This window comes from Hyla sarda, chromosome 3 (assembly GCF_029499605.1).
Source record: "Hyla sarda isolate aHylSar1 chromosome 3, aHylSar1.hap1, whole genome shotgun sequence".
In the NCBI taxonomy this organism is placed as follows: domain Eukaryota; kingdom Metazoa; phylum Chordata; class Amphibia; order Anura; family Hylidae; genus Hyla; species Hyla sarda.
This window is the reverse complement of record NC_079191.1, coordinates 441794046-441820149: the sequence shown is the minus strand read 5'-3', so window position 1 is coordinate 441820149 and position 26104 is coordinate 441794046. Positions and strand designations below refer to the sequence as shown.

The window sequence follows — 26104 nt, the reverse complement described above, 5'->3', positions numbered from 1 at the left end:
TATGTTTGGGGCTCCTGGGCTCTATGTTTGGGGCTCCTGCGGCTCTATGTTTGGCGCTCCTGGGGCTCTATGTTTGGGGCTCCTGGTCTCTATGTTTAGGTCTCCTGGGGCTCTATGTTTGGGGCTCCGGGGCTCTATGTTTTGGGCTCCTAGGCTCTATGTTTGGGGCTCCTGGGCTCTATGTTTGGGGCTCCTTGGGCTCTATGTTTGGGGCTCCTGGGGCTCTATGTTTGGGCCTCCTGGGCTCTTTGTTCGGGCTCCTGGGGCTCTATATTTGGGGCTCCTGGGCTCTATGCTCGGGGCTCCTGGGCTCTATGGTTTGGGCTCCTGGGGCTCTATGTTTGGAGCTCCTGAGGCTCTATGTTCTGCGCTCCTGGGCTCTATGTTTGGAGCTCCTGGGGCTCTATGTTCTGGGCTCCTGGGGCTCTATGTTTTGGGCTCCTGGGGCTCTATGTTTGGGGCTCCTGAGCTCTAGGTTTTGGGCTCCTGGGGCTCTGTTTGGGGCTCCTGGGCGCTATGTTTTGGGCTCCTGGGGCTTTATGTTCGGGGCTTCTGGGCTCTATGTGTGGGGCTCCTGGGGTTCTATGTTTGGTGCTCCTGGGCTCTATGTTTTGGGCTTCTGGGGCTATATGTTTGGCACTCCTGGGCTCTATGTTTTGGGCTCCTGGGGCTCTATGTTTTGGGCTCCTGGGCTCTATGTGCGGGGCTCCTGTGCTCTATGTTTGCGGCTCCTGGCCTCTTTGTTCGGGGCTCCTGGAGCTCTATATTTGGGGCTCCTGAGCTCTCTGTTCGGGGCTCCTGGGCTCTATGTTCGGGGCTCCTCGGGCTCTATGTTTTGGGCTCCTGTGGCTCTATGTTTGGCACTCCTGGGGCTCTTTGTTAGGGGCTCCATGTTTGGGGCTCCTGGGGCTCTATGTTTGGCACTCCTGGGGCTCTGTTTGGGGCTCCTCTGGATCTATGTTTGGGGCTCCTGGGCTCTTTGTTTGAGGCTCCTGGGATCTATATTTTGGACTCCTGGGCTCTATGTTTGGGGCTCCTGGGCTCTTTGTTGGGTGCTCCTGGGGATCTATGTTTGGCGCTCCGGGGCTCTATGTTTTGGGCTCCTAGGCTCTATGTTTGGGGCTCCTGGGCTCTATGTTTTGGGCTCCTAGGCTCTATGTTCGGGGCTCCTAGGCTCTATGTTCGGGGCTCCTGGGGATCTATGTTTGGGGCTCCTGGGGCTCTATGTTTTGGGCTCCTCGGGCTCTATGTTTAGTGATCCTAGGGCTCTATTCTTGGGGCTCCTGGGGCTCTATGTTTGGCACTCCTGGGGCTCTGTTTGGGGCTTCTTGGGCTCTATGTTTGGGGCTCCTGGGCTCTATGTTTGGGGCTCCTGCGGCTCTATGTTTGGCGCTCCTGGGGCTCTATGTTTGGGGCTCCTGGTCTCTATGTTTAGGTCTCCTGGGGCTCTATGTTTGGGGCTCCGAGGCTCTATGTTTTGGGCTCCTAGGCTCTATGTTTGGGGCTCCTGGGCTCTATGTTTGGGGCTCCTTGGGCTCTATGTTTGGGGCTCCTGGGGCTCTATGTTTGGGCCTCCTGGGCTCTTTGTTCGGGCTCCTGGGGCTCTATATTTGGGGCTCCTGGGCTCTATGCTCGGGGCTCCTGGGCTCTATGTTCGGGGCTCCTGGGCTCTATGGTTTGGGTTCCTGGGGTTCTATGTTTGGAGCTCCTGAGGCTCTATGTTCTGGGCTCCTGGGCTCTATGTTTGGAGCTCCTGGGGCTCTATGTTCTGGGCTCCTGGGGCTCTATGTTTTGGGCTCCTGGGGCTCTATGTTTGGGGCTCCTGAGCTCTATGTTTTGGGCTCCTGGGCGCTATGTTTTGGGCTCCTGGGGCTTTATGTTCGGGGCTTCTGGGCTCTATGTGCGGGGCTCCTGGGGTTCTATGTTTGGTGCTCCTGGGCTCTATGTTTTGGGCTTCTGGGGCTATATGTTTGGCACTCCTGGGCTCTATGTTTTGGGCTCCTGGGGCTCTATGTTTTGGGCTCCTGGGCTCTATGTGCGGGGCTCCTGTGCTCTATGTTTGCGGCTCCTGGCCTCTTTGTTCGGGGCTCCTGGAGCTCTATATTTGGGGCTCCTGAGCTCTCTGTTCGGGGCTCCTGGGCTCTATGTTCGGGGCTCCTCGGGCTCTATGTTTTGGGCTCCTGTGGCTCTATGTTTGGCACTCCTGGGGCTCTTTGTTAGGGGCTCCATGTTTGGGGCTCCTGGGGCTCTATGTTTGGCACTCCTGGGGCTCTGTTTGGGGCTCCTCTGGATCTATGTTTGGGGCTCCTGGGCTCTATGTTTGGGGCTCCTGTGGCTCTTTGTTTGGGGCTCCTGGGGCTCTTTGTTTGAGGCTCCTGGGATCTATATTTTGGACTCCTGGGCTCTATGTTTGGGGCTCCTGGGCTCTTTGTTGGGTGCTCCTGGGGATCTATGTTTGGCGCTCCGGGGCTCTATGTTTTGGGCTCCTAGGCTCTATGTTTGGGGCTCCTGGGCTCTATGTTTTGGGCTCCTAGGCTCTATGTTCGGGGCTCCTGGGGATCTATGTTTGAGGCTCCTGGGGCTTTATGTTTTGGGCTCCTCGGCTCTATGTTTTGGGCTCCTGGGGCTCTATGTTTTGGGTGCCTGGGGCTCTATGTTCGGGGCTCCTGTGGCTCTATGTTTGGGGCTCCTGGGGCTCTATGTTTTGCGCTCCTGGGGCTCTATGTTTGGGGCTCCTGGCTCTATGTTTGGGGCTCCTGGCTCTATGTTTGGGGCTCCTGGGGCTCTGTTTGGGGCTCCTGAGCTCTATGTTTTGGGCTTCGGGGCTCTATGTTTGGGGCTCCTGGGCTCTATGTTTGGGGCTCCTGGCTCTATGTTCGGGGCTCCTGGGGCTCTATGTTCGGCCCTCCTGGGCTCTATGTTTGGGGCTCCTGGGGCTCTATGTTCGGGGCTCCTGGGGATCTATGTTTGGGGCTCCTGGGGCTTTATGTTTTGGGCTCCTCGGCTCTATGTTTTGGGCTCCTGGGGCTCTATGTTTTGGGTGCCTGGGGCTCTATGTTCGGGGCTCCTGTGGCTCTATGTTTGGGGCTCCTGGGGCTCTATGTTTTGCGCTCCTGGGGCTCTATGTTTGGGGCTCCTGGCTCTATGTTTGGGGCTCCTGGCTCTATGTTTGGGGCTCCTGGCTCTATGTTTGGGGCTCCTGGCTCTATGTTTGGGGCTCCTGGCTCTATGTTTGGGGCTCCTGGCTCTATGTTTGGGGCTTCTGGCTCTATGTTCTGGGCTCCTGGCTCTATGTTTGGGGCTCCTGGGGCTCTATATTTGGGGCTCCTGGCTCTATGTTTTGGGCTCCTGGGGCTCTATGTTTTGGGTGCCTGGGGCTCTATGTTTTGGGTGCCTGGGGCTCTATGTTCGGGGCTCCTGTGGCTCTATGTTTGGGGCTCCTGGGGCTCTATGTTTTGCGCTCCTGGGGCTCTATGTTTGGGGCTCCTGGCTCTATGTTTGGGGCTCCTGGGGCTCTATGTTTGGGGCTCCTGGCTCTATGTTTGGGGCTCCTGGCTCTATGTTTGGGGCTCCTGGGGCTCTATGTTCTGGGCTCCTGGCTCTATGTTCTGGGCTCCTGGCTGCAGTGTAAGTAAACATCATCCGATCCCGGCGCTCCTTACTCCTGCAGTCTGTGCGGATTCTTTCCCCCCAGGTTTCAGTACAGAGGGGTCGGTATTTGAGCGAAACCCAATGAAAATATTTGCCGCCCCCCGTTTGGGACCCGCTGCCCCAGATTAATGCATTTTTAATACTGAGAGAAATGGGCGCTGGACGGGCTCCTGTGTTATTCTTACGGTTCAGGGTGTCAGACTCCGCAGCGCGGCCCAAATAAGCAAGAAGAACATTAAAAGAAAATAACCGCGTGGCCCCGCTCCTGCGCTGGGAGATTAACCCCTTCCTGTGCACGAGCAGCCATTGTTTGGAATGGAAACAAAAAGCTAAATCTTATTTTCTGGGTCCTCGCGCCTCGTTCACACTGGCGCCTGCGCGGGTCATAGAGCTTTAATCGGCTTTTTCCCGCATCCGTCACTTTTTCCCGTATCAGGAAACGGTTTTCTAACATTGGATTTGTGTCGGAACGCAGCAGATTTTGTTGCGGTTTTGGGGGCGGACAAAGCCCATTTAACGGGGCTTATTCCTATTATTGCAATTTGACGCAGTTGTTACGCTAAATCTAAAAAAGTTGTGTTTCTCGCAGTGTTTCCCCGACCAGCGCGCCTCCAGCTGTTGCAAAACTACAACTCCCAGCATTCCTGATAGCCAATGGGCTCTATATTCAGCTTTGTCTGGTCTGTTTCCCAACCAGTGTGCCTCCATGTGTTGCAAAACTACAACTCCCAGCATGCCGTTGGCTGTCCGGGCATGCTGGGAATTGTAGTTTTGCAACAGCGGAAGAGTCACAGGTTGGAGTACAACAACACAGAGCAGTGTTTCCCAGCCAGGGTGCCTCCAGCTGTTGCAAAACTTCAACTCCCAGCATGCCTGGACAGCCGTTGGCTGTCCAGGCATGCTTGGAGTTGTAGCTTTGCAACAGCTGGAGGCACCCTGGCTGGGAAACACTAATGTATTCTATAGTAACAAACCCTCAGCTGTGAGAAGTAATACACTGACTTTCCGTCTATCTCGTCATACATCTTATTAGTCACATCCCTGCCCATTCTAAATGTTGGGGCGCCCCCCCCCCCCCCCCCATAACACCTGTTCCCCTCCCCCCCCCTCCCCCCATTGTTTGCTTAGACTTGTCTTAGTTACATTTTTACCATTCTATAATTCTATATTCTGAATAACATATGGAAAGCCGGAGCCATAATGGGGCAGAAGAGAGGACCGGGCCCCAGAGCTGACGCTTCGCTCTCATTAAGCTGCCTATTAAATCGGTGGATTACATGTGGCCCCCGGATAACCTCCGCAGCCCGGACCCCGAACAATGACATCGCCTTCAGTCTAATTGGCATCAGCGTTTTATGCCCAAAACATCCAGATTTTATGGAGCTGTAACCTCTATGCACGATGGCGGATCTGTCTAGACTCATACAGCGCTAACAACTCCCAGCTGTCCCATACCATGCTACCCAGAGCCATTACTAATCCTGTACTCACTATTCTGCTGGTCAGGTCACTGTGTACATACATTACATTACTTATCCTGTACTGATCCTGAGTTATATCCTGTATTATACTCCAGAGCTGTACTCACTATTCTGCTGGTGAGGTCACTGTGTACATATATTACATTACTTATCCTGTACTGACCCTGAGTTATATCCTGTATTATACTCCAGAGCTGTACTCACTATTCTGCTGGTGAGATCACTGTGTACATACATTACATTACTCATCCTGTACTGATCCTGAGTTATATCCTGTATTATACTCCAGAGCTGTACTCACTATTCTGCTGGTGAGGTCACTGTGTACATACATTACATTACTTATCCTGTACTGATCCTGAGTTATATCCTGTATTATACTCCAGAGCTGTACTCACTATTCTGCTGGTGAGGTCACTGTGTACATACATTACATTACTTATCCTGTACTTATCCTGAGTTATATCCTGTATTATACCCCAGAGCTGTACTCACTATTCTGCTGGTGAGGTCACTGTGTACATACATTACATTACTTATCCTGTACTGATCCTGAGTTATATCCTGTATTATACTCCAGAGCTGTACTCACTATTCTGCTGGTGAGGTCACTGTGTACATACATTACATTACTTATCCTGTACTGATCCTGAGTTATATCCTGTATTATACTCCAGAGCTGTACTCACTATTCTGCTGGTGAGATCACTGTGTACATACATTAAATTACTTATCCTGTACTGATCCTGAGTTATATCCTTTATTATACCCCAGAGCTGCACTCACTATTCTGCTGGTGAGGTCACTGTGTACATACATTACATTACTTATCCTGTACTGATCCTGAGTTATATCCTGTATTATACTCCAGAGCTGTACTCACTATTCTGCTGGTGAGGTCACTGTGTACATACATTACATTACATTACCTGTACATAGATACATTAGCAGATTTTTATGGGATTATGTGAGGGGGGGTGGGGGGGGGGTCTGTAGTTATTTTTGACATTACCCTTTAGGGGGTCTGTTAGTTTAGATGGCGTTGGGCACTCGGTGGTGCGGCAGGAAGTAGTCGGTGGGTGACGCCCGTGTACTTTGGCGGGGCCCAGACTGTAAAGGACTTTTGCACAAGAATAAACTCTTCAGTAATACAGTCCGAGCGATGTCTGGAGGGGGGGGGGGGGGGGGATTACGTTCTCCGCAGTTTCCTATTAACCTTTCTCACACCTTATTTCCCATTCAGCTCCTGGACTGACACTAAAGATCCCCAGAAACGCCAAATGAGAAAGGCGCGGTCTGGAGCTCCGCAGGCGGCACAAACAGTTACTTAAAGGGGCAGGCAGCACAAAAAATACCTTAAAAGGGTACTCCGCTGCCCCAGCGTTCAGAACATTTTGTGCCGAACGCTTAAAGCGGGGGGTGGGTGTGGTGACTTCATGGTCACTCCCCCTCGTGATGTCACGCCATACCCCCTCAATGCAAGTCTATGAGGGGGGCGTGATGTGACGTTACGACCCCCCATCGCCCGCACTCAGCATTCTGAATGATCGTCAGGTTCTGCACAGAGATGCTTTGGATAGGGGATAAAATGTCTGGGGGCAGAGTACCCCTTTATAGGTGCAAGCAGCACAAACAACCCCTTAAAGGGGCAGACAGCACAAACAACCCCTTAAAAGAATATAAAATAGGAGAAAAACAGGCGTCCTGCACTCACCGTCAAATTTCTGATCAAACAGCTCCCATCTCGGGCTGGTCAGTCCGGCACATCAGGCAGAGATAGTGTGGGGCGCTCAGAGGCGACTGCAGGACAGGACGCCTGTTTTTCTCCTATTTTATATTACATTGACAGCCAACGGCTGTCCGGGAATGCTGGGAGTTGTAGTATCGCAACAGCTGGAGGCACGCTGGTCAAGAAATCCTGCCTTAGACCCTGTTCACACACTAGGACTTTACTTTGACTTTGCCTTGGAATCCATGTCTATTTTGCGCCAATCTTTGTAATGTCTCATTATTTGCTAAATAAATAAAAAATATTGAGATGTGGATTGTCCCCACCCTATGCCAAACTGTGGGGAAATCCGTAGCAATTTAAGAAATCTCCGATTTCTGCTGCAGATTTCACTGCATTTTTATTTGTTTTTTTCTGTAAAAATTTCCCTTAAAAAAAAAAAAAAAAAAAAAGGTTTTTTTTTTTATTTACAACTGAAAAATCCGTATGGTGTCCCCCCCCCCCCCCCCCCCCCCCCTCTCCTATGGTGATGAATTGTTACAATGTATCAATTTTGAGTACTGGTTTATTTATAGGGGATAATTTTGAGATTGCGGGGGGTCCGACTGCTGGGGCCCCCTGCGATCTCTCTGTACGGGGGCCCCGGCTCTCCGGCCAGATAGCGGGTGTCAACCTCCGCGTGAAGCGGCGGCCGACACACCCCCCTCAATACATCTCTATGGCAGAGCCGGAGATTGCCGAAGGCAGTGCTTCGGCTCTGCCTTAGAGTTGTATTGAGGGGGCGTCGGCCGCCGCTTCGTGCGCCCCCTTCCTGCGTTCTGTCGGGGCTCCGTACAGGAGATCGCAGGGGGCCCCAGCGGTCGGACCCCCCCGCGATCTGCAACTTATCCCCTATCCTTAGGATGGGGGATAAGTTGTTCACCACTGGGTCACCACTGGACTACTCCTTTAAGTTCGGGCAAAACTACACCTCCCAGCATGCCTTTGGCTGTTTGGGCATGCTGGGAGTTGTAGTTTTGCAGCAGCTGGAGAACCACAGATTGTAAATAAAACACTGGTAAATCCTCTGGCAGATAAGTAAAAATTGATACATTTGTCTTTCACTGACACATTGTAACGATTTATCACAACAGGAGAGAGAATGGTGTTAAAGGGGTATTCCAGGAAAAAACTTTTATATATATATATATATATATATATATATATATATATATATATATATATATCAACTGGCTCCAGAAAGTTAAACAGATTTGTAAATTAGAAAAAATAGGAGTACGCGCTAGGAAAAATAGCTATATTGAGATGAATTAAATGGAACCGTATCCTACCTTGCAATGAGTAGTGAGGTACTGAATTGGAGCAGCCGTCCTCCGGAATATGAGCACAACAGAGTTGTTTTAGCAAATAAGCGAGTGGTTATGATGAATAATAAAATGGAGAGTAGCAGTGCAAGTAGCTATATTACAATATGTGGCATATTATTGGAGAATGAATTCGGATTGCGGCACTTTCTAGGAGTACAAGATAAGTCCTTCCACAGTGGAGGAAATCCCGACGTAGGAAATTCGAAAGTTTCCGAAACGCGTTGATAGTTTTGTGGACTCTCCGTGTGCCCATAGTGACGTCACTATCAGTTACTCACAACATCGAGTCACTTACCACAAGGACGGAAGCAGGTTGAGACGCTACCGGCCGGAGCGTTCTCCCGCTATCCCTGTTTTGAGGACCATCACCCCAAGAAAGCAACGTCCCTGACTAACAACGGACATGAGGCACCTATTTCTATTAGAAACGCTTTCAGTTTACCTGAACCGGAGGAACCTCTCTCTTTTTTATTACCATTTGTAGCGCTGGAGTACCCTCCAAAGGGGCCCACTGTGGAAGGACTTATCTTGTACTCCTAGAAAGTGCCGCAATCCGAATTCATTCTCCAATAATATGCCACATATTGTAATATAGCTACTTGCACTGCTACTCTGCATTTTATTATTCATCATAACCACTCGCTTATTTGCTAAAACAACTCTGTTGTGCTCATATTCCGGAGGACGGCTGCTCCAATTCAGTACCTCACTACTCATTGCAAGGTAGGATACGGTTCCATTTAATTCATCTCACTATAGCTATTTTTCTTAGCGCGTACTCCTATTTTCTCTAATTTTGTATCATACACTACTTGTACGCCTTACAGGGAAGCGTATAGGATATAGCCCACAGTTCCCTCCAGCGCGGGTGATATATATTTATTTATTTTAGATTTGTAAATGACTTCTATTAAAAAATCTTAATCCTTCCAATAATTATCAGCTGCTGAAGTTGAGTTGTTCTTTTCTGTCTGGCAACAGTGCTCTCTGCTGACATCTCTGCTTGTCTCGGGAACTGCACAGAGTAGAAGAGGTTTGCTTTGGGGATTTGCTTCTACTTTGGATAGTTCCCGAGACAGGTGTCATCAGAGAGCACTTAGACAGAAAAGAACAACTCAAATTCAGCAGCTCATAAGTACTGAAAGGATTAAGATTTTTGAATAGAAGTAATTTACAAATCTGTTTAACTTTCTAGAGCCTTTTCCTGGATAACCCCTTTAATATGTTTAGCTCAGTGAGGATTTTCTAGATCGGAAACCATTGTAACAAAACCTCAGCTGTGAGAAGTGTGAGGGGAGTTTTTGCGTGTATTTTGAGGCTGTTTGGGCATGCTGGGAGTTGTAGTTTTGCAAGAGGTTGAGAAACGCTGCATTGATACAGTTTCTCTTGTGTTTTCTTAAAGGGGTACTCCCCTGGAAAACATTTATTTTTTTTTTTTTAAATGGTGAAAGTTAAGTTAAACAGATTTTTATATTACATTTATTTAAAAATCGTAATCCTTCCAGTACTTATCAGCTTATCAGTACATATACTCCACAGGAAGTTATTTTCTTTTTGAATTTCTATTCTGTCTGACCACAGTGCTCTCTGCTGACACCAGTTCATTTTAGGAACTGTCCAGGGCAGGAGAGGTTTGCTATGGGCATTTTCTCCTGCTCTGGACAGTTCCTGACAAGGACAGAGGTGTCAGCAGAGAGCACTGTGGTCAGACAGAAAGGAAATGCAGAAAGAAAATAACTTCCTCTGGAATATACAGCAGCTGATAAGTGCTGGAAGGGTTAAGATTTTTTTTTTATAGAAGTAATTTACAAATCTGTTTAAAGGGGTACTCCACTAGAAAACATTTTTTTAAATCAACTGGTGCCAGAAAGTTAAACAGATTTGTAAATTACTACTATTAAAAATCTTAATCCTTCCAGTAATTATCAGCTGCTGTATGCTCCACAGGGAGTTCTTTTCTTTTTTAATTTCCTTTCTGTCTGACCACAGTGCTCTCTGCTGACACCTCTGTCCTTGTCAGGAACTGTCCAGAGTAGGAGAAAATCCCCATAGCAAACATAAACTGCTCTGGACAGTTCCTAAAATGGACAGAGGTGTCAGCAGAGAGCACTGTGGTCAGACAGAAAATAAATCCATAAAGAAAAGTATTTCCTCTGTAGTATTCAGCAGCTAATAAGTACTGGAAGGATTAAGATTTTTAAATTGAAGTAATTTACAAATCTGTTTAACGTTCTGGCACCAGCTGATTTTTAAATTTTTTATTTTTTTCCAGTGGAGTACCCCTTTAACGTTCTGGCGCCAGTTGATTTAAAAAAAAAATTCCAGTGGAGTACCCCTTTAAGTATGAATAGAATGCAAGGGACCGACACAAGGGATAGAAGGAAGATAAATTGGGGGTGAGAGTCTGAATTGTTTGTGTCCTGCCACAGTGGGTCCGGGCGCTGCTTATAATTTCTTAACTATTTGCCGTGCAGGATTTTGGGAAAGTTGGGTGTCAAACTGTTTGGAAATTTTTCATAGAAATGGCTAAGTGTGAACATAACCAGTCCGGAGGATGTTCACCGGAGGGGGCGCGGGATCGTTCGCACGTAGTCCGGCGGTTGCGTAGCCCTCTCTTTCTCCGGCTGGAATCCTGTGACAGGATGTTGCGCCTCCGCCTGGCCGCGTTGCCCGGTAACAATGTTTCTCCCAAATAAACAGATAAAAGTAGAATAATTTTGGGATCTTGCAGCTTGGAAACTATGCGGAGATTTCGGATGACGATGGGATCGCGGAGGTGAACACTTGTGGTTTTTGCGCTTGGCCGGAATTTGTTCCTTTTCCGCATAGTTTGGTGGAAAGCGATGAATTCTTCCGAGCTACTTAAGGAGCGAGAGGGAAAATCCTACAAATCCGCCGATCGGCCTCATGTGTGAACGGAGGTGGGGGGAGGGGTGACCACCAATAATGGAAGGTATGGAAGCACCCAGCTTTCCCCAGACTCTGAATGGCTCAAGGAACCACATTGTCGGTAATGTTGGTTTCTAATGCAGTTTTTGTATTCTGTTCGTGAACCAGGATGAAGGGGTCTTACTTTAAAGCAGTGGTCTCCATACTGTGGCCCCCCAGATGTTGCAAAACTACAACTCCCAGCATGCCCAGACAGTTGTATATCCTGGAGGAAGTCATGTAGTCTTTCCAGTACTTAGAAGCTGTCGTATGCACTGAAGGAAGTCATGTAGTCTTTCCAGTATTTATCAGCTGCTGTTTGCTCCACAGGAAGTCATGTAATACTCCCAGTACTTATCAGCTTCTGTATGCCCAGAAGGAAGTCATGTAGTTCTTTTCAGTCAGACACAGTGCTCTCTGCTGCCACCTCTGTAAATGTCAGGTAGTGTCCAGAGTAGGAGCAAATCCTCATAGCAAACCTCTCCTGCTCTGGACAGTTCCTGACATGGACAGAGGTGTCAGCAGAGAGCACTGTGGTCATGCAGAAAAGAAACTTAAAAGAAAAGAACGCGTGGAGCATACAGTAGCTGATAAGTACTGGATGGTTTGAGATTTTTAAATAGAAGTAATTTACAAATCTGTATAACGACTTGGTGGCGTTTTCTGCCCGGTTGCAGATAATGAACATCAGTGACAGGGGATGGCGGAATAAAAGTCACATTAAAGGGGTACTCCGGTGGAAAACTATTTTTTTTTAAATCAACTGTTGCCAGAAAGTTAAACAGATTTGTAAATTACTTCTATTAAAAAATCTTAATCCTTCTTGTACTTATTAGCTGCTGAATACTACAGAGGAAATTCTTTTCATTTTGGAACACAGAGCTCTCTGCTGACATCATGACCACAGTGCTCTCTGCTGACATCTCTGTCCATTTTAGGAACTGTCCAGAGCAGCATATGTTTGCTATGGGGATTTGCTCCTACTCTGTACAGTTCTTAAAATGGACAGAGATGTCAGCAGAGAGCACTGTGCTCGTGATGTCAGCAGAGAGCTCTGTGTTCCAAAAAGAAAAGAATTTCCTCTGTAGTATTCAGCAGCTAATAAGTACAAGAAGGATTTAGATTTTTTAATAGACGTAATTTACAAATTTGTTTAACTTTCTGGCATTTCCACCAGAGTACCCCTTTAATGTTGTCTTAAGATAGTGCCACACAGTGAGCCAAGACCGGGCCAAGACTGTGCTCACCGCTGCCCCCCATCTGAGGAGGATTAGGGGCTTATTCCCTTCTCTTATGGCAGCAAAATTACAAATTTATACTGAAAAGGGTGAAAACTGCTGGGGCTACATGATGGGGGAGGGGAAAGGGACTCTACTAGGAGTTATATTCCTGCACATCGGGGGCAGTATTATAGTAGTTATATTCTTGTATATAGGAGCAGTATTATAGTAATTATATTCTTGTATATAGGAGGCAGTATTATAGTAGTTATATTCTTGTATATAGGAGCAGTATTATAGTAGATATATTCTTGTATATAGGAGCAGTATTATAGTAGTTATATTCTTGTATATAGGAGCAGTATTATAGTAGTTATATTCTTGTATATAGGAGCAGTATTATAGTAGTTATATTCTTGTATATAGGAGGCAGTATTATAGTAGTTATATTCTTGTATATAGGAGCAGTATTATAGTAGTTATATTTTTGTATATAGGAGCAGTATTATAGTAGATATATTCTTGTATATAGGAGCAGTATTATAGCAGTTATATTCTTGTATATAGGAGCAGTATTATAGTAGTTATATTCTTGTATATAGGAGCAGTATTATAGCAGTTATATTTTTGTATATAGGAGCAGTATTATAGTAGATATATTCTTGTATATAGGAGCAGTATTATAGCAGTTATATTCTTGTATATAGGAGCAGTATTATAGTAGTTATATTCTTGTATATAGGAGCAGTATTATAGTAGTTATATTCTTGTATATAGGAGCAGTATTATAGTAGTTATATTCTTGTATATAGGAGGCAGTATTATAGTAGTTATATTCTTGTATATAGGAGCAGTATTATAGTTGTTATATTCTTGTATATAGGAGCAGTATTATAGTAGTTATATTCTTGTATATAGGAGCAGTATTATAGTAGTTATATTCTTGTATATAGGAGCAGTATTATAGTAGATATATTCTTGTATATAGGAGCAGTATTATAGTAGTTATATTCTTGTATATAGGAGCAGTATTATAGTAGTTATATTCTTGTATATAGGAGCAGTATTATAGTAGTTATATTCTTGTATATAGGAGCAGTATTATAGTAGTTATATTCTTGTATATAGGAGCAGTATTATAGTAGTTATATTCTTGTATATAGGGAGCAGTATTATAGTAGTTATATTCTTGTATATAGGAGCAGTATTATAGTAGTTATATTCTTGTATATAGGAGGCAGTATTATAGTAGTTATATTCTTGTATATAGGAGCAGTATTATAGTAGTTATATTCTTGTATATAGGAGACAGTATTATAGTAGTTATATTCTTGTATATAGGAGCAGTATTATAGTAGTTATATTCTTGTATATAGGGGCAGTATTATAGTAGTTATATTCTTGTATATAGGAGCAGTATTATAGTAGTTATATTCTTGTATATAGGAGCAGTGTCACGATGCCGGCTGGCAGGAGGTGGATCCTCTGTGCCAGAGAGGGATTGGCGTGGACCGTGCTAGTGGACCGGTTCTAAGTTACTACTGGTGTTCACCAGAGCCCGCCGCAAAGCGGGATGGTCTTGCAGCGGCGGTAGTAACCAGGTCGTATCCACTAGCAACGGCTCAACCTCTCTGACTGCTGAAGATAGGCGCGGTACAAGGGAGTAGACAAAAGCAAGGTCGGACGTAGCAGAAGGTCGGGGCAGGCAGCAAGGATCGTAGTCAGGGGCAACGGCAGGAGGTCTGGAACACAGGCTAGGAACACACAAGGAAACGCTTTCACTAGGCACAAGGGCAACAAGATCCGGCGAGGGAGTGCAGGGGAAGTGAGGTGATATAGGGAAGTGCACAGGTGAACACACTAATTGGAATCACTGCGCCAATCAGTGGCGCAGTGGCCCTTTAAATCGCAGACACCCGGCGCGCGCGCGCCCTAGGGAGCGGGGCCGCGCGCGCCGGGACAGGACCGACGGAGAGCGAGTCAGGTACGGAAGCCGGGGTGCGCATCGCGAGCGGGCGCCACCCGCATCGCGAATCGCATCCCGGCTGGAGGCGGTATCGCAGCGCACCCGGTCAGTGGATCTGACCGGGGCGCTGCCGTAGCGAGGATGTTGCGAGCGCTCCGGGGAGGAGCGGGGACCCGGAGCGCTCGGCGTAACAAGCAGTATTATAGTAGTTATATTCTTGTATATAGGAGCAGTATTATAGTAGATATATTCTTGTATATAGGAGCAGTATTATAGTAGTTATATTCTTGTATATAGGGGCTGTATTATAGTAGTTATATTCTTGTATATAGGGGCAGTATTATAGTAGTTATATTCTTGTATATAGGAGCAGTATTATAGTAGTTATATTCTTGTATATATGGAGCAGTATTATAGTAGTTATATTCTTGTATATAGGAGCAGTATTATAGTAGTTATATTCTTGTATATAGGAGCAGTATTATAGTAGTTATATTCTTGTATATATGAGGCAGTATTATAGTAGTTATATTCTTGTATATATGAGGCAGTATTATAGTAGTTATATTCTTGTATATAGGAGCAGTATTATAGTAGTTATATTCTTGTATATAGGAGCAGTATTATAGTAGTTATATTCTTGTATATAGGAGCAGTATTATAGTAGTTATATTCTTGTATATATGGAGCAGTATTATAGTAGTTATATTCTTGTATATAGGAGCAGTATTATAGTAGTTATATTCTTGTATATAGGAGCAGTATTATAGTAGTTATATTCTTGTATATAGGAGCAGTATTATAGTAGTTATATTCTTGTATATAGGGAGCAGTATTATAGTAGTAATATTCTTGTATATAGGGAGCAGTATTATAGTAGTTATATTCTTGTATATAGGAGCAGTATTATAGTAGTTATATTCTTGTATATAGGAGCAGTATTATAGTAGTTATATTCTTGTATATAGAGAGCAGTATTATAGTAGTTATATTCTTGTATATAGGAGCAGTATTATAGTAGTTATATTCTTGTATATATGGAGCAGTATTATAGTAGTTATATTCTTGTATATAGGAGCAGTATTATAGTAGTTATATTCTTGTATATAGGAGCAGTATTATAGTAGTTATATTCATGTATATAGGAGGCAGAATTATAGTAGTTATATTCTTGTATATAGGAGCAGTATTATAGTAGTTATATTCTTGTATATAGGAGCAGTGTTATAGTAGTTATATTCTTGTATATAGGGAGCAGTATTATAGTAGTTATATTCTTGTATATAGGGAGCAGTATTATAGTAGTTATATTCTTGTATATAGGAGCAGTATTATAGTAGTTATATTCTTGTATATAGGAGCAGTATTATAGTAGTTATATTCTTGTATATAGGGAGCAGTATTATAGTAGTTATATTCTTGTATATAGGAGCAGTATTATAGTAGATATATTCTTGTATATAGGAGCAGTATTATAGTAGTTATATTCTTGCATATAGGAGCAGTATTATAGTTTTTATATTCTTGTATATAGGAGGCAGTAGTATAGTAGTTATATTCTTGTATATAGGAGCAGTATTATAGTAGTTATATTCTTGTATATAGGGGCAGTATTATAGTAGATATATTCTTGTATATAGGAGCAGTATTATAGTAGATATATTCTTGTATATAGGAGGCAGTATTATAGTAGTTATATTCTTGTATATAGGAGCAGTATTATAGTAGTTATATTCTTGTATATAGGAGCAGTATTATAGTAGATATATTCTTGTATATAGGAGCAGTATTATAGTAGTTATATTCATGTATACAGGAGCAGTATTATAGTAGTTATATTCATGTATACAGGAGCAGTATTATAGTAGTTATATTCATGTATATATGTGATGATACTGATATTTACCACCTTCTTGTATTTTTGGAATATCTTTAGTTTGGTTACAGACCCTGATAACTATATTTCGATATTTGGCCCCTCTTTGCTGTAGGATTGAGGAGCCTCAGTCTTTGAGAATTCACAGCACATTAGTTATGATATCGTCCTCTCCGCACACTTGGCATCATACGTCGCTGCGGCCGGTGTCTGCGCCAAAGTGAAGAGATTTCATTTCTGCGGTAGAATCCGGTGTTCGGTTTGTGTCTAGACGCTGTGTATGGAGAAATTCCTCATAACAACCTGCTCGCGGCCGCACTTAGGGCTGTGTTCAGACCTCAGATACCTGAGGCGCACTCTTGGATTTCTGCATAAATAAGTTTGCATGTGACTTAGCATAAGAGATTATGAGCCGACGGCTGTCTGGGCATGCTGGGAGTTGTAGTTCTTCAACAGCTGGAGGCACACTGGTTGGAGCCTTTGGATATCCAGGCATGCTGGGAGTTGTAGTCTAGCAACATCTATAGCTACTCTGGTTGGAAAACACTGTACAAGCAAGAGGTTAAATGGAAATGTGGGAGTCCTGCGGCCTTAACATGAAATCTGTTGTGAGTTGTGATTGTAGCTCTGGATGTGGCTGGAGTATAAAATAAAATGCAATTTCAGAGTTATTGTCCGTTGCTCTAGATAAGACTGATTCACATAATTTGTAATAGCAATAATGTGAATGCAGCTCTAGATGTGACTAGAGAATGAAATATTAAATAATAATACTGTGTCTGCAGCTTTAGATGGGACTAGAGAAAAAAGGATTCAATAATATGAATTCTGTGACTGCAGATTTAGATGTGACTGAGAAAAAAAGGATTTAATAATAATACTGTGACTGCAGCATTTGATGTGACTAGAGAAGGATATATTCAATAGTAATATTGTGACTTCAGCTTTAGATGTGACTAGAGAGTGAAATGTTCAATAATAATATGCAATTAAATATTCAATGATACTATGATTGCAGCTTTAGATGGGACTAGAGAATTTTATATTCTGTAGTAATACTGTGCCTGTATCTTTAGATGTGGCTAGAGAATAAAATAGATTTACCAGAAATACTGTGTCTGCAGTTTTAGATGTGATTGGAGAATGAACTATTCAATATTAATACTGTGACTGCAGCTTTAGATGTGATTGGAGATTGAACTATTCAATAGTAATACTGTGACTGCAGCTTTAGATGTGACTAGAGAATTAAATATGTAATAATCATACTGTGTCTGCAGCTTTAGATGTGACTGGAGAATGAACTATTCAATAGTAATACTGTGGCTGCAGCTTTAGATGTGATTAGAGAATGAAATATTCAATAGTAATACTGTGGCTGCAGCTTTAGATGTGATTAGAGAATGAAATATTTAATAATAATACTGTGACTGCAGCTTTAGATGTGACTAGAGAATACAATATTGAATAATAATACTGTGACTGCAGCTTTAGATGTGACTAGAGAATACAATATTGAATAATAATACTGTGACTGCAGCTTTAGATGTGACTAGAGAATGAAATATTTAATAATAATACTGTGACTGCAGCTTTAGATGTGACTAGAGAATAAAATATTGAATAATAATACTGTGACTGCAGCCTTAGATGTGATTAGAGAATGAAATATTCAAAAATAATACTGTGGCTGCAGCTTTAGATGTGACTAGAGAATGAAATATTGAATAATAATACTGTGACTGCAGCCTTAGATGTGATTAGAGAATGAAATATTCAAAAATAATACTGTGGCTGCAGCTTTAGATGTGACTAGAGAATGAAATATTTAATAATAATACTGTGACTGCAGCTTTAGATGTGGCTAGAGAATACAATATTGAATAATAATACTGTGACTGCAGCCTTAGATGAAACAAGAGCAACAAACCTAAAGTGCTGTTCAGGCAGAGTTACACAATATAAAGTGAACCCCGCTCTCTCTTGCCCTATTATAGGCTGGATATCTGCAGACGGATTTCACGTGGTCGCCCTCTTCTTCCTCAGAGCACGGTCCCCCCCTCATTCCTGTAGTACAAGCTCCTGACCTCAGACAACATTCCTTGGCTTATTTTAGGCCTGGAATCTCACTCTGGGCCAGTAATCCTATGTAACAAGGGTATGGATGTTGTTTCACTTGTCTGCCCCTTAAATTTTGGAATCCATCTTTTAAGCATTTCCATATGTTTGCTCGCTCAGCCGCAGCTTTTGTCCCCCCAGCCCCCCCCCCCCCCCCCCTCTCCTGCTCACAAACCGGCATTGAGCTGCCGGGCACTTCACTACCTGGATATCACCGATTCACCGTCCAGAGCGATATGATAGGATATCACTGTGGAGGATCCTCATGGGCGTGTCACCTGGATATATGGGGGGGGGGGGGATTTACCATTTGCACAATTTTTCTAGTCAGTTTCTGTGGAATTTATCATTCGTTCTTATTTGTATTTGCTTTTCTCAGAACCTTTCTTTTTTTTTTCTTTTTGCATTGAATTTCGTGGTGCCGAATAAAAATTTTTTTAAATTTCGAAGGATGTGTAGTAAATTATGCGCAAATCTACTGAAGAAGAGACTGTGGGAATAAAATCATGTATTCCAGCCTTTTTCTAGAGCTCTGCTTAGGGCGATGCAGATTGGCGAATTTTCGGACCATTTGCGTTGTATTTTTGGAATATAAGGAAAAACATCTTTGGGAATTATTAGGTCTTTTTTTTTAATATCATTTTTCTATAATGTGTGAAGATATTGATGGTAATATTGGGGGTAATTATATGGTGAACTAATAATTATTGTAATTGAGATATAAAGGAATAATAAAATAAAGTTTATATATATAAAAAATAAAAAAAAGGAAAAACCATCAGCAAGTCACTTTTGCAAAAATGCAGAAATGTAAAAAATATCTGCAAAATATTTACCAAAATAAAAACAAAAAAACTTCGATAAATCCCCCCCCCCCCCCCCCCTTCTATGTTTTTATTTGAACAAATTGCGCACACAACTTAAAGGGGTATTCCAGGAAAAAAACTTTTTTTTTTTTATATCAACTAGATCCAGAAAGATAAACAGATTTGTAAATTACTTCTATTAAAAAATCTTAATAATCCTTCCAATAATTATCAGCTGCTGAATTTGAGTTGTTGTTTTCTGTCTGGCAACAGTGCTCTCTGCTGACATCTCTGCTTGTCTCAGGAACTGCACAGAGTAGAAGAGGTTTGCTATGGGGATTTGCTTCTAAACTGGGCGGTTCCCAAGACACGTGTCATCAAAGAGCACTTAGACAGAAAAGAACAACTCAACTTCAGCAGCTCATAAGTACTGAAAGGATTAAGATTTTTTAATAGAAGCAATTTACAAATCTGTTTAACTTTCTGGAGACAGTTGATATATATATATATATATATATATATATATATATATATATATATAAAGTTTTTTCCTGGATAACCCCTTTAATAAATTGTATGGAGGGAATGGGACTCGCGAGAACAAACTTCTCACAAGCTACATCACTTAGTGTTTCCCAACCAGGGTGCCTGCAGATGTTGCAAAACTACAACTCCCAGCATGCCTGGACAGCCTTTGGCTGTCCAGGCATGCTGGGAGTTGTAGTTTTGAAACATCTGGAGGCACCCTGGTTGGGAAACGCTGACTTAGGGAGTGGATTGTACATGTGCACTTTTTTTTGAGCAAATGTTACCTTTTATGGATATGATAAATGTAACAAATCTATCTGGGCACACTAAGCCACGCCCCCTCCAAGCGCAAAAAATACAATATTGTAACTTATGATTGGTTGATGGCTCAGATTTCTTCTGAAGTCCCCCGGAAAATTTCTGTCGATAAATGGGTGGGTTTATGTGCATTTATAAGCCTGACCTGTAGGGGGCAGTGAAGCCGTCATCTCAGATTGTGTTTCTTTTTGATTGACAGGATGAGTTGGATCTCACAGACAAGAACAGGGAGGCTATGTTTGCCCTCCCCCCGGAGAAGAAGTGGCAGATTTATTGCAGCAAGAAAAAGGTAAGTCACCTCCTGACTATTTCATACGTGTAACATTTAAAAAGCCGAAATCAAGATCTATTTAAGCCCCGCCCCAGGGTAAACCTACATGGGGTTAGGGTTTACATACATTTGTGGGTTTGTCCTACCTAAATCGGGGCTGTTGGTAAGTGTTCTATCCCTTCTGTGCTGTCACCTCTAGATTGGTAGATACCATTGATTACAACAAGATCCTGCCATATCTTTTGGGGTCTGACGGTAGAGGGCGGAGCAAAAATTGTTAAAGGGGTACTCTGGTGGAAAACTTTTTTTTTTTTGTGCCAGAAAGTTAAACAGATTTGTAAATTACTTCTATTAAAAAAATCTTAATCCTTCCAGTACTTATTAGCTGCTGAAATCTACAGAGGAAATTATTTTCTTTTTGGAACACAGAGCTCTCTGCTGACATCATGAGCACAGTGCTCTCTGCTGACATCTCTGTCCATTTTAAGAACTATCCAGAGTATGAGAAAATCCCCATAGAAAACATATGCCGCTCTGGACAGTTTCTAAAATGGACAGAGATGTCAGCAGAGAGCACTGTGGTCATGATGTCAGCAGAGAGCTCTGTGTTCCAAAAAGAAAAGCATTTCCTCTGTAGTATACAGACCCTAAAAAGTACTGGAAAGATTAAGATTTTTTAATTGAGGTAATTTACAAATCTGTTTAACTTTCTGGCACCAGTTGATTTACAAAAAAACGTTTTCCACGGTAGTAACCCTTTAAAGGTGTATGGTCACATGTAGCTCATCCGCAGTGTATTTCATGATGCAGATGCGCCATCAGCGCATCCGCATCGTGAAATATACTGCGGATTTGCTGCATTTGACTATACCCTAAAAGGGAACCTGTCAGCACTTTAATGCTGCTTGAACCAAGCGTCATCAGGACGGTCCTGAGCTCCTTCTTCTCTCCCCATCCCCCTGTGAGTATGCCACAGTATGCGCCTCTCATGACATCACGCCCCACCCCCTCAATGCAAGTCAATGGGAGGGGGGCGTGACGGCCGTCACGCCCCCTCCCATAGACTTGCATTGAGGGGGCGGGGTGTGACGTCATGAGGGGCGGGACTATGAGGGGCAGGAGTTCTCTTGTAGACAATGTTCAGTCTGTTAAAGTCTATGGGCCCCCTGTGAGTACGACGCAGTATGTGTTGCACACCTTCTTAATGACCCGGCAGTATATACATTCACTGTATTGGCAAAATGATATTAGTCACTTCAACTTAAAAGAATTTAGTTCCTTCTTAAAAAATATATTTTATATTTTTCTATATTTTCCCTACCTTTAAGGATAGGGTCACACATAGCGCAGGTGCAGCGTATTTCTCACTGCGAGAAATCTACCGGGCAGCAAGAAATACACTGCGCATTTTGCTATCACACATACACAGGGCTCCCCCCCCCCCCCCCCCCGCAGCCCTGTGTGTGCAGTAAGGTTTAGAGGTGGGCTGAGTTGCTTGATGTTACTGTGGCGCACATACACACATCCGATCCTCACTGCACACACAGGGCTACAACGGGGGAGCCCTGTGTGTGTGGTTATACCAAAATGCACAGCGTATTTCCCACTGCCCGTCGGATTTCTCACTGCCTGAAATACGTGGCGTATGCGTGGGGAATACGTGGTGTAGGTGTGACCCTACTCTTATAGTAAATGCCCCCCTTATGATCTCTGGTGTGTCCAGAATTTATGATCATTGAGCCCTGTTGTGTCCTCCTCCAGAATGTTCTACATAGAAGCCATGTAGATGTAAAATATAAGTATGTGACAGAACCATAAATTTGGCTGTAAAAATATTGGGGCTGTTGTGGACCCCATTACGGTCCCCTTTTTATACTCTGGTCAGTCAGGCCTTATTCCCTACCCGTTGGGGACAACAGTCTGCACCATCTCAGGGGAGTTTGACTGGCTGTGAGAGGCTCTTGTCCAGTTTAGAATATCTGTTTATCATGGTGGGGGTCCCATGTTTAGGGTCTTCATCTACTAATACCGTATCTCACTATCATATCCATCGTGATGACATATTGATATGAATAGACACTGTGTAATACTTAAAGGGGTACTCCACTGCTCAGCGTTTGGAACTCGTGACATTGAGCAGTGGAGTACCCCTTTAATTTCCCCCATAGTGGCGCTGCAGGAAAATATTCTGTCAGGTTACACCACAGATCACAGCTGAATGTTGGCGGTCCCATAAAAACTCCCAGAAGTTACCGCTTTGGTTGCATTGGCATATCGATATATCGCAGTCTGGAGCCCATTACATGTTACCCACCTGTTATTTCAGGGAATTTCTTCCTATTCATGCAGGATGGGGCTGTACACACTGGTCTCCCCGGCTTATCCTTTCATTCTCTGCCGTGACAGTCTAGACACCTGACTCACCCAGGCTGCATGCCAACCTATGATTATTCTGCCCCATATATGATGTCCTAATGTCCTTCATCATCCATAAGACTTCCTGCTGTCAACACCTGGACAGACCCCACTGCAGCCCCTTATTATTCCAGGTGCTCCCACTACAGAGCCAGAGCCCATAACATCATAGCTCCAGCAGTGTGCATGACAAATAACCTTACCTCTGACTGCGATACACCCCGCCTCATCACAATATACAGGGATAGTATATACCAGCTGTACATATATATTATATACAGTACTTACCCAGGTTATACCAGCATGGTCCATATCACTATATACAGGAGATATATAACTTATACCAGCTGTACATATATAATTATATACAGTATATACCAGGTTATACCAACATGATCCATATCACTATATACAGGAGATATATAACTTATACCAGCTGTACATAAATATATTATATACAGTATATACCAGGTTATACCAGCATGGTCTACATCACTATATACAGGAGATATATAACTTATACCAGCTGTACATATATAATTATATACAGTATATACCCAGGTTATACCAGCATGGTCCATATCACTATATACAGGAGATATATAACTTATACCAGCTGTACATATATATTATATACAGTATATACCAGGTTATACCAGCATGGTCCATAACACTATATACAGGAGATATATAACTTATACCAGCTGTACATATATATTATATACAGTATATACCCAGGTTATACCAGCATGGTCCATATCACTATATACAGGAGATATATAACTTATACCAGCTGTACATATATATCATATACAGTATATACCAGCATGATCCATATGACTATCTACAGGAGATATTTAACTTATACCAGCTGTGAATATATATTATATACTGTATATACCAGGTTATACCAGCATGGTCCATATCACTATATACAGGAGATATATAACTTATACCAGCTGTACATATATATTATATACAGTATATACCAGGTTGTACCAGCATGGTCCATATAACTATATACAGGAGATATATAACTTATACCAGCTGTACATATATATTATATACACTATATACCCAGGTTATACCAGCATGGTCCATATCACTGTATACAGGAGATATATAACTTATACCAGCTGTACATATATATTATATACAGTATATACCCAGGTTATACCAGCATGGTCCATATCACTATATATAGGAGACATATATAACTTATACCAGCTGTACATATATATTATATACAGTATATACCAGGTTATACAGCATGGTCCATATCACTATATACAGGAGATATATAACTTATACCAGCTGTACATATATATTATATACAGTATATACCAGGTGTGGCAGTGTGGCAAGGAAAGGGTGTATTTCCCTTGCTATCTCTGCAGAATGCTCCACCTGTGGCCTGATTAATGAGGTATCAGGAAGGAAAAGTGTGTTTAAAAGGAAAAGAAACAGAATATTTGAGGTCTCCCTGGGTAACAGCATGTCGCTGTAGGGGGAGACACACGGACCCTGTTATGTCGCTGTAGGGGGAGACACATGGACCCTGTTATGTCGCTGTAGGGGGAGACACACGGACCCTGTTATGTCGCTGTAGGGGGAGACACATGGACCCTGTTATGTCGCTGTAGGGGGAGACACACGGACCCTGTTATGTCGCTGTAGGGGGAGACACACAGACCCTGTTATGTCGCTGTAGGGGGAGACACATGGACCCTGTTATGTCGCTGTAGGGGGAGACACATGGACCCTGTTATGTCGCTGTAGGGGGAGACACACGGACCCTGTTATGTCGCTGTAGGGGGAGACACATGGACCCTGTTATGTCGCTGTAGGGGGAGACACACGGACCCTGTTATGTCGCTGTAGGGGGAGACACACGGACCCTGTTATGTCGCTGTAGGGGGAGACACATGGACCCTGTTATGTCGCTGTAGGGGGAGACACACGGACCCTGTTATGTCGCTGTAGGGGGAGACACACGGACCCTGTTATGTCGCTGTAGGGGGAGACACACGGACCCTGTTATGTCGCTGTAGGGGGAGACACACGGACCCTGTTATGTCGCTGTAGGGGGAGACACATGGACCCTGTTATGTCGCTGTAGGGGGAGACACACGGACCCTGTTATGTCGCTGTAGGGGGAGACACACGGACCCTGTTATGTCGCTGTAGGGGGAGACACACGGACCCTGTTATGTCGCTGTAGGGGGAGACACACGGACCCTGTTATGTCGCTGTAGGGGGAGACACACGGACCCTGTTATGTCGCTGTAGGGGGAGACACACGGACCCTGTTATGTCGCTGTAGGGGGAGACACACGGACCCTGTTGAGGAAACACACAGCGAACTGTGAGCGGTCCAAGAAGTGAAGAAGTGGTGTGAACTGTGAGTAACAGGTTGCAGGGGCACATGTTTTATGCTGGCTGAGGGGAGCTCACCAGATAGTAGTCAGGGCATGCTGGTATGTGTAGTCAATGACCAGACGGTCTAGGACTTTGCTTTGTTCCTGAGTTATGTTTTGTTTTACCTGCAACCTGTCTAAATAAAGCTGGCAAGGTGCCAGGCGTGCATGAATAATCGTTGTCTGCGGGTTTATTGAGTGGAAACGTGTCCCGTGGCTGTGTCCAGGACGATCCCGGAGCTAATCCCCAAGGAGGAATCCTTACACAGGTTATACAGCATGGTCCATATCACTATATACAGGAGATATATAACTTATACCAGCTGTACATATATATTATATACAGTATATACCCAGGTTATACCAGCATGGTCCATATCACTATATACAGGAGATATATAACTTATACCAGCTGTACATATATATTATATACAGTATATACCAGGTTATACCAGCATGGTCCATATCACTATATACAGGAGATATATAACTTATACCAGCTGTACATATATATTATATACAGTATATACCAGGTTATACCAGCATGGTCCATATCACTATATACAGGAGATATATAACTTATACCAGCTGTACATATATATTATATACAGTATATACCAGGTTATACCAGCATGGTCCATATCACTATATACAGGAGATATATAACTTATACCAGCTGTACATATATATTATATACAGTATATACCAGGTTATATCAGCATGGTCCATATCACTGTATACAGGAGATATATAACTTATACCAGCTGTACATATATAATTATATACAGTATATACCAGGTTATACCAGCATGGTCCATATCACTATATACAGGAGATATATAACTTATACCAGCTGTACATATATATTATATACAGTATATACAGGTTATACCAGCATGGTCCATATCACTATATACAGGAGATATATAACTTATACCAGCTGTACATATATATTATATACAGTATATACAGGTTATACAGCATGGTCCATATCACTATATACAGGAGACATA

At 43.4% G+C, this 26104-nt stretch overlaps 1 protein-coding gene across 5 annotated transcripts in view; it reads left to right on the top strand.

Annotated features, from left to right (window-relative positions):
- Positions 1-26104, top strand: part of DAAM2 (dishevelled associated activator of morphogenesis 2) — a 314170-nt gene that overhangs the window by 102336 nt on the left and 185730 nt on the right. For all 5 annotated transcript variants that reach the window (XM_056568637.1, XM_056568633.1, XM_056568634.1 and 2 more), the window contains exon 3: positions 20188-20277. In XM_056568637.1, the coding sequence (XP_056424612.1) occupies positions 20188-20277 (90 nt within the window). The remainder of the gene's footprint in view (positions 1-20187; positions 20278-26104) is intronic.